At 42.3% G+C, this 13525-nt stretch overlaps 1 protein-coding gene and 1 long non-coding RNA gene across 3 annotated transcripts in view; one reads left to right on the top strand and one right to left on the bottom strand.

Annotated features, from left to right (window-relative positions):
- LOC149854526 (uncharacterized) overlaps positions 1-13525 on the bottom strand; it is a 51496-nt gene that overhangs the window by 27336 nt on the left and 10635 nt on the right. For both annotated transcript variants that reach the window (XR_016438683.1, XR_016438682.1), the window contains exons 2-3: positions 10675-10849; positions 9290-9466 (exon numbers count right to left, since the gene is read on the bottom strand). This is a non-coding gene — a long non-coding RNA (uncharacterized LOC149854526). The remainder of the gene's footprint in view (positions 1-9289; positions 9467-10674; positions 10850-13525) is intronic.
- Positions 1-13525, top strand: part of TNFRSF1B (TNF receptor superfamily member 1B) — a 28758-nt gene that overhangs the window by 5849 nt on the left and 9384 nt on the right. The window contains exons 2-4 of the mRNA XM_090023855.1: positions 7544-7649; positions 10732-10860; positions 11785-11943. Coding sequence (XP_089879981.1) covers positions 7544-7649; positions 10732-10860; positions 11785-11943 — 394 coding nt within the window. The remainder of the gene's footprint in view (positions 1-7543; positions 7650-10731; positions 10861-11784; positions 11944-13525) is intronic.

Here is a 13525-nt window from a genome sequence, read left to right as displayed (position 1 = left end):
GATCACGAGGTCTTAAGCAGACAGGAACTTACCAGCCGGGCAGGAGTTAGAGGAAATGAATTTCATGAGAATGGTATTTAGCATGCATGTAGTCATTACATCTTCAGATCAGTGCTGAAATTAGGAGGATGGCATAGTCCAAATCCCTTTGTGAGGAAGGTTAGATTCTTCTGTAAATTGCTGTGTGTGGTTCCCCTTTGTCTTAAGAGTCAGCTCAGTGCAGTGGACCTGAGGATGGAATGACCTGAGCCTGGTGTTAATACAGACACGGGGGTCTGGATTGTGGTTGTCTGTCACCTATGTAGGTAGGTTAGGAGAGTCCCCTTCCACACTGGCTTTGCAGGGAGGCCAGAGACAATAACAGTCTATGCATTTCATAGAAAAGCAGAGATTCTCTCTGCTGGTTTTCTCTCCTTGGAGGGTTAAAGCTCCCCAGTGCATGCAGGAAAGAGACAGAGACTTATTTTGGCTCTGTTTCAGAGCCCTGTGAGCACAGATTTGTCATACGTACAAGTTTAGAGAAATTCTGTTGGAGGCAGTTCTGGTTTGATAAAGGCTCCTGTTTATTTGCATGGATAAGTTGGATGGTGTGGTTGCTGGGTGCCAGGCTGTAATACACACAGAGAAATAAGCACAGAGAAATAAGCACTTGTATTTTTAACTATGAAGAAATGGAGTCCCGGATCACTGACTTCTTGCTTGTAACCCCTTGGGTATTGCTTAATATATTGGCCATTGCAAAATGCAGTTCTAGGGCTGCCTTATTCTGTAAGCTTGCTTCCATTTTACTGCAGACATCCCAGTATGTGAAGAATATACTAAAATGTCCTATGACATTCAGTTAAGTTACAGAAGTAAGTGAGAAACAGCCATAAAAAGGGTTAAATAGAATCTCTGGTGTTAATGTCTTTGTCTGCTGTTCAGGAAACGAGGACGTTTTGCTTCAATTGGCATCCTTCAATAAAATGAAAATCTCAAGTTTCCACTTCAAACATATTTCTCAGTGTTCTTCCATCCTCATGAGACTATTGTTTAGCATAAGACATTCTAAGGCTGACTGTAAAAATGCAACACGTGGTTCTTCTCTTTCCAAAATGTTAGCCTGGGCTATAGTTCCCTTGTATTTGCCACTGAATTTAATGTGAGAGCAGGATATATTTTAAAGTCAGGTGTTATGAGTCACACCAAACCAAAAATGGTTTCATAGTGATGTAGTTTTTATTTCAAGATTTCTCCTCTATTTTCTTTATAATTTGGGGTTCTTAAAAATAATAATAAACATAATACAAAAAAACCTGCAGGAATTAGAGGTAGTCATTGAAGTAGAAAGAGGTGGGATATCCCCCAGGGTCAGTGGCATTCTCTGCGAGAGTGGTCCCTGCTAAACAGGTTCAGGACAGGCCAAGGCCCCTGCGCAGCCAGCCTTTGCCACTGGTGCCTCTGTGCTAACCCATCATGCACTTGTGGAGAGATACAAACAATGCTACACGTCACCCAGGAGCGTCCTGTCTACAAACAAAGAGGTGGATTAATAACTTTGAACTCAGTTAATGAGGAGGCAATTGCTTGGCTTTGTGGATTTGCAGCTGCTAAATAAATGCAATCCACCAGCAAGCTTAGAGTCCGGGTCAGTGTGTTAAATTGTGAATGAAAGTCCCAAGAGTTTTCTGATAATGCACTTCAGTTTAGTTGACAAGAAATTGTCAATTAAAGATAAGTCGACAGCAGCTGCCACTTATCAGATAAGCACTGGGTGAGATCTTATCAGGCAGGAGAGGCGCCTGCTCAAGCAGAACTTCTGAAAAGCGGATGCAAACCCAGCAAGCAACAGATTTTCCTGTCTCTTCAACTCTCCCAGGACAGTATTGATAGCAGACAGTACAGAGGGTGAGATAACATCTCTTGCCAAAAAGTGTCACCAGCAGGATAATTTTGTGATGTGGTTTGCTTAATTCCTCTCTCTCTCTGCTTCAAGTGAAGGTTTAAGATTTACAGAATCTCTTGGGTGTTTCAGTGAAGTTCAGCGTGCTGAACTGGAAGTCTGCAATGACAGCACTTACCTGCCTCTTTAAACAAGTAAAAATTTGGACTTAAAGTAAGTTGGCCAACGGTAGAGCCATGAGACAACTTCTTTCCCTTTGCTAGTTTCTGCTGTTAGTTCACACTTGCAAATGCTGTGGTTTCTCTATTACTTACTACCCTTCCTGTGAGAGCACTGTAGCAAGCCCAGCATTAACAGTAATCATTGAATCTAAACATTTCTAAAAAATCTTCCTTTTTCTTTCTAAATAAATACTGACAATTAAAAAAAAAAGGTAAGCAGATCTGCTTCTGAAGAGGAGTGGAGTGTCTGCCGGAACATCTCTGTCCCAAGAAAAGAAAAACATGCTCGAAGCTGAAGGCCGCGATGGCTTTGGAGACATTTGTAACTTGAGTAGCTCTTTTAAGACCAGCTTTTCTGCTCTCCAAGAGTCACAGTACAGGTGTGCTGAAAAATGTAACGTGTGCCCAATGGCCTGACTCATTTCTCAGCCACAAGCTATGAGAGTCGAGGGCAATGTCCTGGTAAGAAGCCAGCAGCTTCTAAGGTTGAAAAGAGGAGGGGGTTGGGATTCCTCACAATGTGCCGTCCTTAGTTTCTGCTCTGTGTCAGCCCTTCGAGGATATCTGAAGCCTTCGAGCTTTTTGTATGTTTTCCCCAGCACCTTGGATTCCCTAGGATGTTGAAGGTAGCCACGCTATTTCTGTGTCTTCCCAGTTTCTTGGCTGCTTTTCAGTGTGTTTACATTTTGTAGGAAAGGATAGCATAGTTTTGCCTATTGCCAGGGAAAGTTTGGTACTGGCATTTGCCACTGGCTTATATTTATAAATGTGATGGTAAACCGTTTTAATCGACTAAAAAAATGTTCCTTTAAATGATACTGGGAAGTGTATTTTTCTCTTAGTCATGATGTGGAGACACAATACAATATAAACACATTTTCCAGTAAGGAGGAAGGATATTTTCATTACCGGCTCCTGAAGAGATTGTTCCTGTTTGTTTTTTTTAATTTCTCTCTCCTTCTCATCCAGGTTTAAGGTCCTTCTCCAAATGTATATAGCTAACTAACAATAGTGTTAATGAGGTTTCTTTAGTCTTATGGAAGCATTTCTTTTAGTCTGCACAGAGTCAGTTAGCATCAAACGCTTTCTGAGCAGCACCCTTTTGATCTGTCAGGAAACTCCTACTCTCTAACTAGCTGTTAGGGTTTTTTTTTTTTTGGTTTGAGGCAAGGGTTGATCTTTATCAGATATTTTGATGACTGTTCATCAAAGTCCTTGAGTTATGCTATTTTTTGCCAGCTGGTATAAATACCTGGGTGTGCTGTGAGCACTACAGACACATTTGACCTGCCATGCAATATTTGTTTGCAGCCATAGAAATATATATATTTTCTAGCCAGCCACATTGCATCATAAGCAATCTTGCTGTTCTGAGGCACCATTTTGTATTTCCTTTTGAACTGCAGGACACTGCGGTATACAATGTTAGAAAGTGCTGAGAGGGATACTCACCCTGCCCCCCTTTGACATGTTGCTACAGTGGTACAGAGTCTCTGTCAGAAGGCTTGGATTTCTTACCTTTGCCAGAATTGCATGGGCATAATTTGGGGCATAATTTGAACGTCGTGAGGGTTGTGCAGGCCACCCTGTGAGTAGACCATAGGCTCAATGACGGAAATGGAAAGATTCCCACCCGTTTCGGTGGTGCTAGCGACAGAATTCTGTCTCCTTCTCTTCCTTATCCATGACAGTTATGAAGACCCAATGGGCATAAAATATAGAAAAATTACACGTTATTTACACATGTGCGTGTGTGCACACACAAACAACAGGCAGGTTGAATCGTAAATACATCCAGGGAGCAGACCTGCTGACTAAGAAGGTGCCTTATTTACGTAGTCGCTTAGCAAGAACTAGACCAAAACAGGCCTTTTTTAGGGTTGCTGCGGTACCGGGATTGAAGTGGCTTGCTACAAATTCAGATATGTGAATTTGAGCCTTGCTTTAGCCTGATGATTTCCCCAAAGGGTATGCTGTGGCAAACTAGCGTGCCGTGAGAGCAGCAGAAATGTGTCATGAAAAATGCGTTGCCCGAAAGCTTGCAGAAAAAGAGAATTTTGTTGCGATTTCTTAGCCGGTCTAATAAAACATATCCTCTCTGAACCGAGAGTTCTAGAGTTTTGCATTTCATGAAAAATTATACTTTCTCAGTATCGGATCTGGTCTTTGGGGTTCCCCATAGGTCTCGTAGGACCTAGGTCCCATAGGATTGGGCTCCAGCCATGCCAGTCCCATGTGGTGAGATCAGGCCTATGGACTGGATATGGCCCCTGGATCTACTCAGCGTTGTTCATCAAGCCCAAAAGTTGTGCACCATTGTGCATATCATATACACCTTTTAGTAGGGTGTAAGAGTGAAGTGTTCCACCAATTTTAATCCAGAAAAAGTGTGCCCCAGGTATCAAAAAGCTGGGAAACACTACTCTAGCCTCATTTCAAAGGTCACCTCTTTTGGACCCTGCTGTAAGTGAGTATCTGATCCTTTGGGCAGTGGGGATTGAATGTGTCTATATGAGGTGCTAGACATCTCACTCCCTTGTGCACCACTAACTATAGCAAGTGGCATATGTTAACCCAGGGGTGGGCAATTATTTCAGTTGGAGGGCCACTTCATGGCTTTTGGTGAGCTTTCAAGGGCTGGAACAGTAGACCCACCCCTTGACAGGTGCCCCATCCCCTGATCACCATCTTGGGACCAGAAGTCCCACTTCTAACCCCAGACCTTTGCCACTGGATGTTCCTCCCTTTACCCTGGAGGTGGGGTTTGCCAGCTTAGAACCAGAAAAAAATTTCATACGCTATAAATCAAACATCTACTATAACTTATTTTAATTTTATTTCAAAAAATACTTTTGTCCAGATTTACTTGTGTTTGTATAGTGTATATAGAGGTGATTGCATAATAGCTCAAAATAAAGACTTATTCTTGTATATTGTGTGGGGTATGGTTGGGGGGATGGGTGTGGAGTATGTGCTTGTGTATGCTGGCAGAGCCTCCTGGCGGTGCACAGTTTTGGCTGAAACCTGGGAGCTGTGCTTCGCAGCATGGAGCCCACCTGGCCTGACCTGCTGGCATGCACTTTCAAGCCACCAGGCTGGCCCCTGGCTGCCAGCACAGCTCCTGGCCCCTGGCTGCCAGCACATGGGGCTCCTGGCCCCTGGCTGCCAGCACATGGGGCTCCTGGCCCCTGGCTGCCAGCACATGGGGCTCCTGGCACTGGAGATGGGAGCCATGCACCTTCGGGCCAAGCAGGGCCAGCTCTGTGCCTCCACATGGGGCTTCCATCGGGGAGCTGCATGTGGAGGCACAGAGCCAGCCCGGCCTAATGGCGTGTGGACCAAGAGCCGCAGGGAGTTGCGCATCATTGGGCCAGGCTGGCTCCATGTCTACACGAGTGTTTCCCTACTGGAATGCCGGAAGCCCCATGTAGAGGCATGGAGCTGGTCTGGCTTAGCCTGATGGCGCAAGGCTCCCGCCTGCAGTGCCAGGAGCCCGGCGTGCTGGCACGGGGCCAGCCTGTTCTGGATTGAAGGCTCCCTCCAGCGGGTCAGGCTGGGCAGGCTCTGTGCTGCCATGTGCAGCTCCCAGGATTCAGCTGGAGCTGCACGCTGCTGGGTGGCTCTGCTTGCCATGGGCCATGAGCACACCGAACGTACATGGTCTATTGCTGCTTCCACCAGTGGTGGGGTCTGTGAGCTATGGAGGTGGTGGAAACCCCACACCCACAAACCCCACTCCCATCCACCCCCTCCTGCAGGCAGGACCTTCCCTTCTCATTCACCAGCTGTCTAGTCGCGCACCATCATGCTCGGTGCTTCCACATGGGGCTCCCAGCTGGAGTGCCGAGAGCCCCACAAAGGTGGAAGCACAGAGCGCGCCCAGCCTGATGGCGCACAACCTCTGAAAGCTCACCTCGCACTGGATTTCAGAGCGGCAGCCGTGGGCTGGTAATAACTGCATTTTGGAGAGGCCCTGCGGGCCAGCTAGAATGGCCTGGTGGGCTGAATTTGGCCCGTAGGCTGTATCTTGCCCACCCCTGTGTTAACCACCGTAACCTAATGGGTTGCTTAGGCTTCTGTAGACCTCTGGCTGCAGAATCAAGCTACTTTCAAGTGGTGTTTAAAGCCTTGTGAACTGGGTTAGATTTTTTTTTCTGCTCAGCAGTCAGTACGATAACTTTGAACACAGCTGATTTAAATGGACCATGGACTCTTGCCCAGGATCAGTTATAATCACATTTTTATTGCACTTCAAACATACCAGGAAAAAATTCAGAGCAGTATTCTAGAAGCTGTATGTTTTACTTATGTTGGTGGTGATTTGGCATTGGAAAGTACAACGTGCACAAACTGCAGGTCTAGTTAAAATGTGAAGTCACTGTGAAAATAAAGGAAGAAACTCCAGTTCCTTCTCATCTATAAATATCAGCTCGTGCCCTGTGGTTTGTTGAACGTACAGCAGCAGCAACACTGAAAGTGTTGGAGCTCTCACTTGGGATATACTCTATATTGGTTATGCAGTATTGTCAAGTCTTGTAATTTTAATGTAAGCCTTATAAAATTGGTTGTTTCTCTGGATGTCTCATGGCTGAATTCAAGCAATTGCATGTGAAACATGCTTCTTCTACATTTAAAAAATTTAGATTGCTTCTTTCTACATTTAAAAAATTTAGATTGCAAAATTGTGGAGTAGGCTTAAAAATGTGAAGGAAGAAAGCCCAAAAGATCCAGAAATGAGAAAAAAAAATCCAATATTTTTGTGGTTGTATGACAGTGGACGCACCTACATATGATGCTTGAGTGCTCATTAGCTTAAGTTAATGCGTATTAAGGTGTGCATCTACACATGCACACCCTTAACGCATTCAAAATGACAAATGTAGATTATTTACATTTGCAGGTATGAAATTCAGGCACAAATAGTTAAAGCGCATTAACGTACATGTAGACGTGTTAAGCCAGTGTGCCATAAATTTAGGCACACTTAAATGCACATGTAGACATGCCCAGTTTTGGGACTGGTAATATTAATTATATTCAATACCGGAGATGTAATCAAACTATGAAGTCTGGTACTGAATTCAGATCATACATCAAACTGCCCCTGTGCTTGTGGTTGTTTAATCTTCTTGGTTCTGATTTGAAATATTACAGAAATTGTCCTTGAACTGTTTACAAACTCCCTCCCCCTCAAATCAAAACGAAAACCAAAAAAAAAAATTATCTTTACAACTAAAGTTTCTAATGTTATGTTATCTTTAGAACAACTGGGAAGTGAAAAGTTATCAGTGTACACACAAGGTATAGTAAGAACACATGAATAACTAAACATTAGCCATTGCCTTTTTGTTTTTCATGAAAAACAACAGAAAGCAAGAAGAAAACAACTTGAGGGCTAGAATGTGATTGTAACAGATCATTTTTCTTTTGATTTCCTTAGAAATATTCATTGCCTTATACACCAGACAAGCCTGGCACATGCAAAGACATAAGCACAGAGTACTATGAAGAAAGCATTAATAGATGTTGCAGCAAATGTCATCCAGGTAACAGACTTTCCATTTGAATTGATCAGGACTATCCATTCATGAATCTGTTCATGTGAGCAGACAAATGTGGTGTATCTTTAAAACTGACAGACTCTGAAGAGTCTTGCTGCCTTTATGCTCTGAGCCTCTATATATAACTATGTTGATATTGGGACTGTAAGAAATATTTACAGCAGGGCAAGGTGCCAATTGCCAGAGCTGAAGTTGTGCTATAAAACTGAAACCTAGCAGGGGTTTACGGGATGGTTCATTAACCCAAATGGCTGACCCTTTGCATGAGTCTCAGTTCAAACTGTTTTGCAAGATTTAGCTCTTACACCTGCTGAGTTTCAGGCTGAGTATTGAGGTTTATTGGGAGTCTTCTGTGTGAACAAGTCTGGCTTCATCTGCCAATTGTATTTTTTGCAAAAACTGCAGTGAAAAATATAAAAACACATTTTTATGCAAACAAAGCATGTAACTAAACCACAAGAGGACCCAAGTCAGGATTAAGCACAGTAATAGCAAATATATTGGTCACACGTGTGGCGAGGCTGCTCTGACGCACTGTAATTACACCTTGTCAGAGCAATCAAGTCTGCTGGAATGTGCTAATTAGCGCACTCCAGCAGCCTCTGCATCTCATACATCAGTCCCTGTATTTCAAAATGGCAGCAAGGGCACTTTATTCCTCCTTCAACAAGCATTAGTTAAAATGCCCCACCACCATTTTGAAGTGTGGGGATGCTGATACACGAGACGCTGCAGGTACTTTAATTAGACCTGCTCTAATTAAAGCACTCCCCCAGCAGGTGTAAAAGCACCCTGTATGGGGTATAATGTAATTGTTATTGCTACACAAGATTACTAGTACAAAGGGTTCAGTTTTGAGTAGATTGCTCAGTAAATATTCATAATGCAGTCTATTGCCTTTTTTTGCACATCATCCAGCTGTCAGACAGGGTACTGCTGTGTGTGAACCACTGGTTTGATTTGCAGTGACATTTCCTGCACTCCAGTGACATTTAGTGGTAACATCTCAGTGAAAAGGAGTTATTAAGCATAGAAGGGTTTTTTGCTTGATTGTCAGGGAAGAAGTCTGAATTTGTGATGGTTGTACTGGTCCACCAAATATTTTGGTCACAGTATTTGCAATAACTTTGTCATGAAATGGCAAAATGCCGAGATGAGCCACAGAACTCATTTGTAAGCCGGTGACATTTGACTCATGACATGCTGAGAAGATACACTGTCTCTGCAAATGCAAAGTTCCTGTCAGTGAGATTTGGGAGATTAAGCAGGAAACCAGCATATGCTGAAGCAGCCTAAGCTGCTCGAATTGACCAAAAATGTCAAGAAATACGTATTGGGCTTCCTGTGTTAAAAATGCACTATAAGCAAATAACATAATTCATGATTAAACTCAGTACAGGTGTTGATTATACTTCAAGACAGCCCTCATCTTATTTTGACACATCACAATCACAAGACCAGTGTCTGGGTTTGTTAATGTTTGTGAATATGAATTTAAGTGTGTTTCACATTTTCATATGAAAATGTGAGAGGCTGAGCTCTCGTCAGAATGCTGGAGAGAATTCTAAATTGCAAGTAAATATATTTAAAAACAATATGTGGAAATACTTTTTTCTCTTTCTTACCTGACTGGGCCTGCGTCATGGTTCTGCGCAAATCCTAATCCCTGAAATAGAGGTCCTCCAAATAGGGGACACAGCCAGTTCTGATGATTTTTTAAGCAGTGTCTCTCTGCTCCTCTCATTGAGCGAGGTCTGCAAGTATATTCCTCTCTGGCATGTAGGGTCTCCCGTAGTTTGTACCTTTTAAACAAGAATGAGGAGGGCTAAGCTGTGCTTGTCCTTTTCTCCCAACAGGAATGTGCCTGTGCTTCTGTTTCCTCACCACCACCCGTGTACTCAGTCAAGGGATTAGAGAGCAGTGGTGGCTCTCGTAGCAACCACACATTCAAGCAGCTCACCCTGCAGCATGCCTTTAAAACCTCAGATGTTCATACACTGCTGTTCTCAGTAGGCAGAACCAACTAACAAGGTTCAATTAGAAAGTGTAACAAGGAGAGCAGCGCACTGGGGATGAAAAAGGAGGTGTGTTAAGGTGGCATGCTGGGTTCCTGCTCACTCCTGCAATGGACCCACAGGAGCCACTGTGAGATCTAGAGTTGGACTCTGTGTTCACTCCTGCAGTGGACCCACAGGAGCTAGACTCTGTTCTGTCCTTTTTACTACCTTGTTAGTAGCCCCCACGTGGAGTAGTAGGAGTAAGCATCACTAAATCTCTAGGGCTAGCACCCATGCAGCAGTGACTGTAGGGAGAGAGGTAGGTCATCTGTTTATAACTAGCTGAACTTTTGAGAACATTTAGATTTGCACTCTAAATTTCTTGGTGTTTGGATTTAGAGTTTTAACTCAGGCTTCTTTCTAATAGTGATGCTTACTAAGCCTTCCTTACAAAGGCCAGGTCTTCATCCAGGCAAAGCATTTGTGCATGTGCTTAACTTCATGTATGCAGGAATCTAACTTCATGTCACTTCTCAGCAAAAGTCTTAGGCATGCATGGCTTGAATCACAGTGTTTGTCTTCAAATATGTACTGAAACACATGGCTGAATCAGGGCCTTCATATCTTCTGAAAATGATTTGAGATTGTGACTAGAAGGAGGTGGTGCCAAAAAATGCATTTTATATGCCAGAAATCAAAGTTTGCACTTGGTTACATGTGTGTAACTCTGATTTAAGTAAATGACTCTTGGCTTACACACATCTGTCAAGCTGTGGTATTACGAAGATGTTTAACCAAGGTCTCCCAATCCCATAGAAAATTAAGTATTTTAGGACAGAATATGATGTCTTGTGTGCTGCTGTTGTTCCTATTTAGGAACAACAAGAGAATACTGTGGTCATTCTTTGCTTTTATTCTTTAATGTCTCAGTCTTGATTTTTTTTAACAGTTATGTTAACACATGAGGAAGTATGATGAAACACAATTTGTTCACTGCTGTTAATGGAACTTACCATGCACAGCTCCCAGTGAGTCATTCCCATGAGGCACTTTCATTGCTTATTTTGTAGGTTACCATATGGATCAAATCTGCAGTACCAACCTTGACACGCAGTGTAAGAAATGTGGAATGAATATGTACACAGAGGTCTGGAATCGAGCTCCACGCTGCTTTGCCTGCTCACCAGCCTGCAAAAATGGTATGCCGGTATCATTAAATAGTGTTGTTTTAATTCTGCCAGGAATGAAAGGGTTAATCTTATTTAGGCACTCAGGGTGCAATTCACCTGTATGCAGAGACTGTGCCCAAAGCCCTATACATTGACGACTGTCTTGCATAAGCTCTTTTATAAAGGTCAAAGTGGCATATGAAGTTTACACTGGGTATCTGCATAGGGGCTCGGTTCATTTTTGGAGTGGGGGGGATGTAATCCAGAAGGATTCAGTTGTTTGGAAACAGCGTTTGTAGCCTGCCTCTAGATTTAGATTGGTTTAACTGCACTTTCAACTTTCTAAATTACTTTGGGGCGTTTATCTTCTGTCACCTAGATGTTCCCAATGCTAGTTTTTGTTAGATGATGTTCTTAATATTCATAGTTCCCCAAATGCCATAAACACAATGAAAGCAATTTCAGTCTTTGCCATCTTATGCAAATGAGGTACTAGTAAATTGTTAATAAGGAAAAAGGGGGGCAGCCCCTTGATTACAATTTTCACCACTTGTAGGATCAATGTACTATATTAAATGGTATATTTTCCCCTCGTTACAAGGTAAGATTTATGTTTGCAATGGGGAAGTTGGAAGCATTTCAGCTTCAGATTTCTAGCTTCAGTTCAACTGTATGTGGAAGAATCCAGGTATACGTTTTGTAGATCCAAGCTGTACCTGTACAAAGAGGCAATTCCGAAAATGTGTGTGCAGGTGCACATAACTTGCTGCAAAGATCTTTTCCCTTTAAAAAGGACTATGCAGACTGGTCACCTGTTGACAAAGAATTGCCATTTAACTTCCATTTGGCATCTCTGCCATCTATCTGTGCTGTGTCTTTCACTTGTCTGTCATTTGCCTTTTTGGGGACTGACATTGTAATTGTCATTAATGGCACCTTGCCATCTTGTTTTAGGAACAGGATTAGTGCAGACTCGAGAATGCACTTCAACACAGGACAGAGCCTGTACTTGCTCAGCCAATATGTACTGTTCCACGAAGTTGCAGCAGAAAAGCTGCAAACATTGTAAAAGACACAAAAAATGTCAAAAAGGCTATGGAGTTTCTAAACCAGGTAAGTTAAATTTGAGTGACCAGAATTCATAAAGAAAGAATGGGCAAGATTCTGCTTTCATACTATTGTAAGTTGGGAGTAACTTCATGAAATCAGTAGAGTTATATCAGTATTGGTAAGAGGAGAGTAAAGGTCCCTGTCTGTCTTCTCCTGCATGCAAATAGATCTGTTTGCTTAAATATTAATTCTCTTTACTTAGCTCAGGGAGCTTTTGGAGCTGGAAGGAAGTGAATAGGCCATTGATCAATCTTCTACATTGGCCTCAGCTGCTTGGTCTGTCTATTACTATATTATTATTGTTGTTTAAATCAAAAGCATTAATCAACTCCCTGTTCTGTAATTTAATAAACCAGATCACAATATGACAAGAGAAAGAGCTAGCCAAAATGATCATTAAATTTGGTTCCATTACCTTGGATGTTACTTTGCTTATATCAAGTTTATCAGTTGGGATGTTTTAATGCGAAATGATTTATTTATCATTTTGGCAGTGGTTCTTTTATTTTCTTAAATACAAGAGTCAGCCACCAAATGCCTTCATGTAGTCATAAATGGGATTTAGCAGGATCATGGTTCAACACAGTATTAAGGCTGTGAGTATATATATTTTTCGCTTTTGTTGTTTTATAATACTTTGCAGCCAAAGAACCCAAAGACCTTACTAGATTGTCAGGATCAGGGATACTGTGGATTCACTATAGTTGTTTTTATTCAATCCTGATTTCAGTAAGAGTTTTTCTTTAGTAAGGACTGCATAAAAATGACAAGACTAGTTTTGATGCAGGGGTCACATTGCTCATCAACGGAAGTAACTGCATTTTGGGTGGAGTATCTGCAAAACTAAAACATTCAGGGAAATTTTAAGGAAGGAAACTAATTATGCTGGAGATATAAGTTGGCCGGGGCACCAGAATCAATGCTGTATTTCTAAGACATATGTTAATGTAACTAATGCTGGGATGTAGTATCTGACTCCTGAATGTTAGGTTCACCAGCAAGTTCATATATCATTATTGTTATTATTATTACTGTATTTCAGTTTTAGTCCCTCATCTTGCTTTTTCATGCCATGTGCAGTACGAAGGGTCTGTTACAATCCTGTTGCCCTTTCTATAACAAGAAACTTCAGTTCTGAACATTTCACTTGGTAACCAAGATTTACTTGCAGACTTTTGAATGTCAGGTTTACCTTAATTGGCCCCAGAGTGGCAACAAGCATTCTGAAGTTAGAGAAAGGCATCAGAGACACAGGGTTGTGTGCAGGCTATATTTTTTTTTTAGGGTCACCAAATCCTGCAGTGCTTACACAGGCTGAATTCCCCTTGAATAGAATAGGAGTTTTGCCTGATTTTAAAGAGTAGCAAAAACTGCACAAATACCCCTTTAACCTTACCAGCAGGTTTCACTTCAACATTTAAATCCTGTGGCTGCAAGGGGTGTAGAGATAGGAACCACTTAATGTTTCTGTCTGTAAACGGGATTCTTTCTTCCCAAGATCTGGCTGTGTGATACCTAAGTGGTTCATTTTTTCCGAGGCTGTCAGAGCCTGCATTTTTGTTCAGTCTCCATAGCATTTCCACAA

The sequence above is a fragment of the Crocodylus siamensis genome, chromosome 12 (genome assembly GCF_052110815.1).
Source record: "Crocodylus siamensis isolate JL-2025a chromosome 12, ASM5211081v1, whole genome shotgun sequence".
Taxonomy (NCBI): domain Eukaryota; kingdom Metazoa; phylum Chordata; order Crocodylia; family Crocodylidae; genus Crocodylus; species Crocodylus siamensis.
Note: the sequence above shows the minus strand (reverse complement) of the source record. Positions and strands in the feature narration are given on the sequence as shown.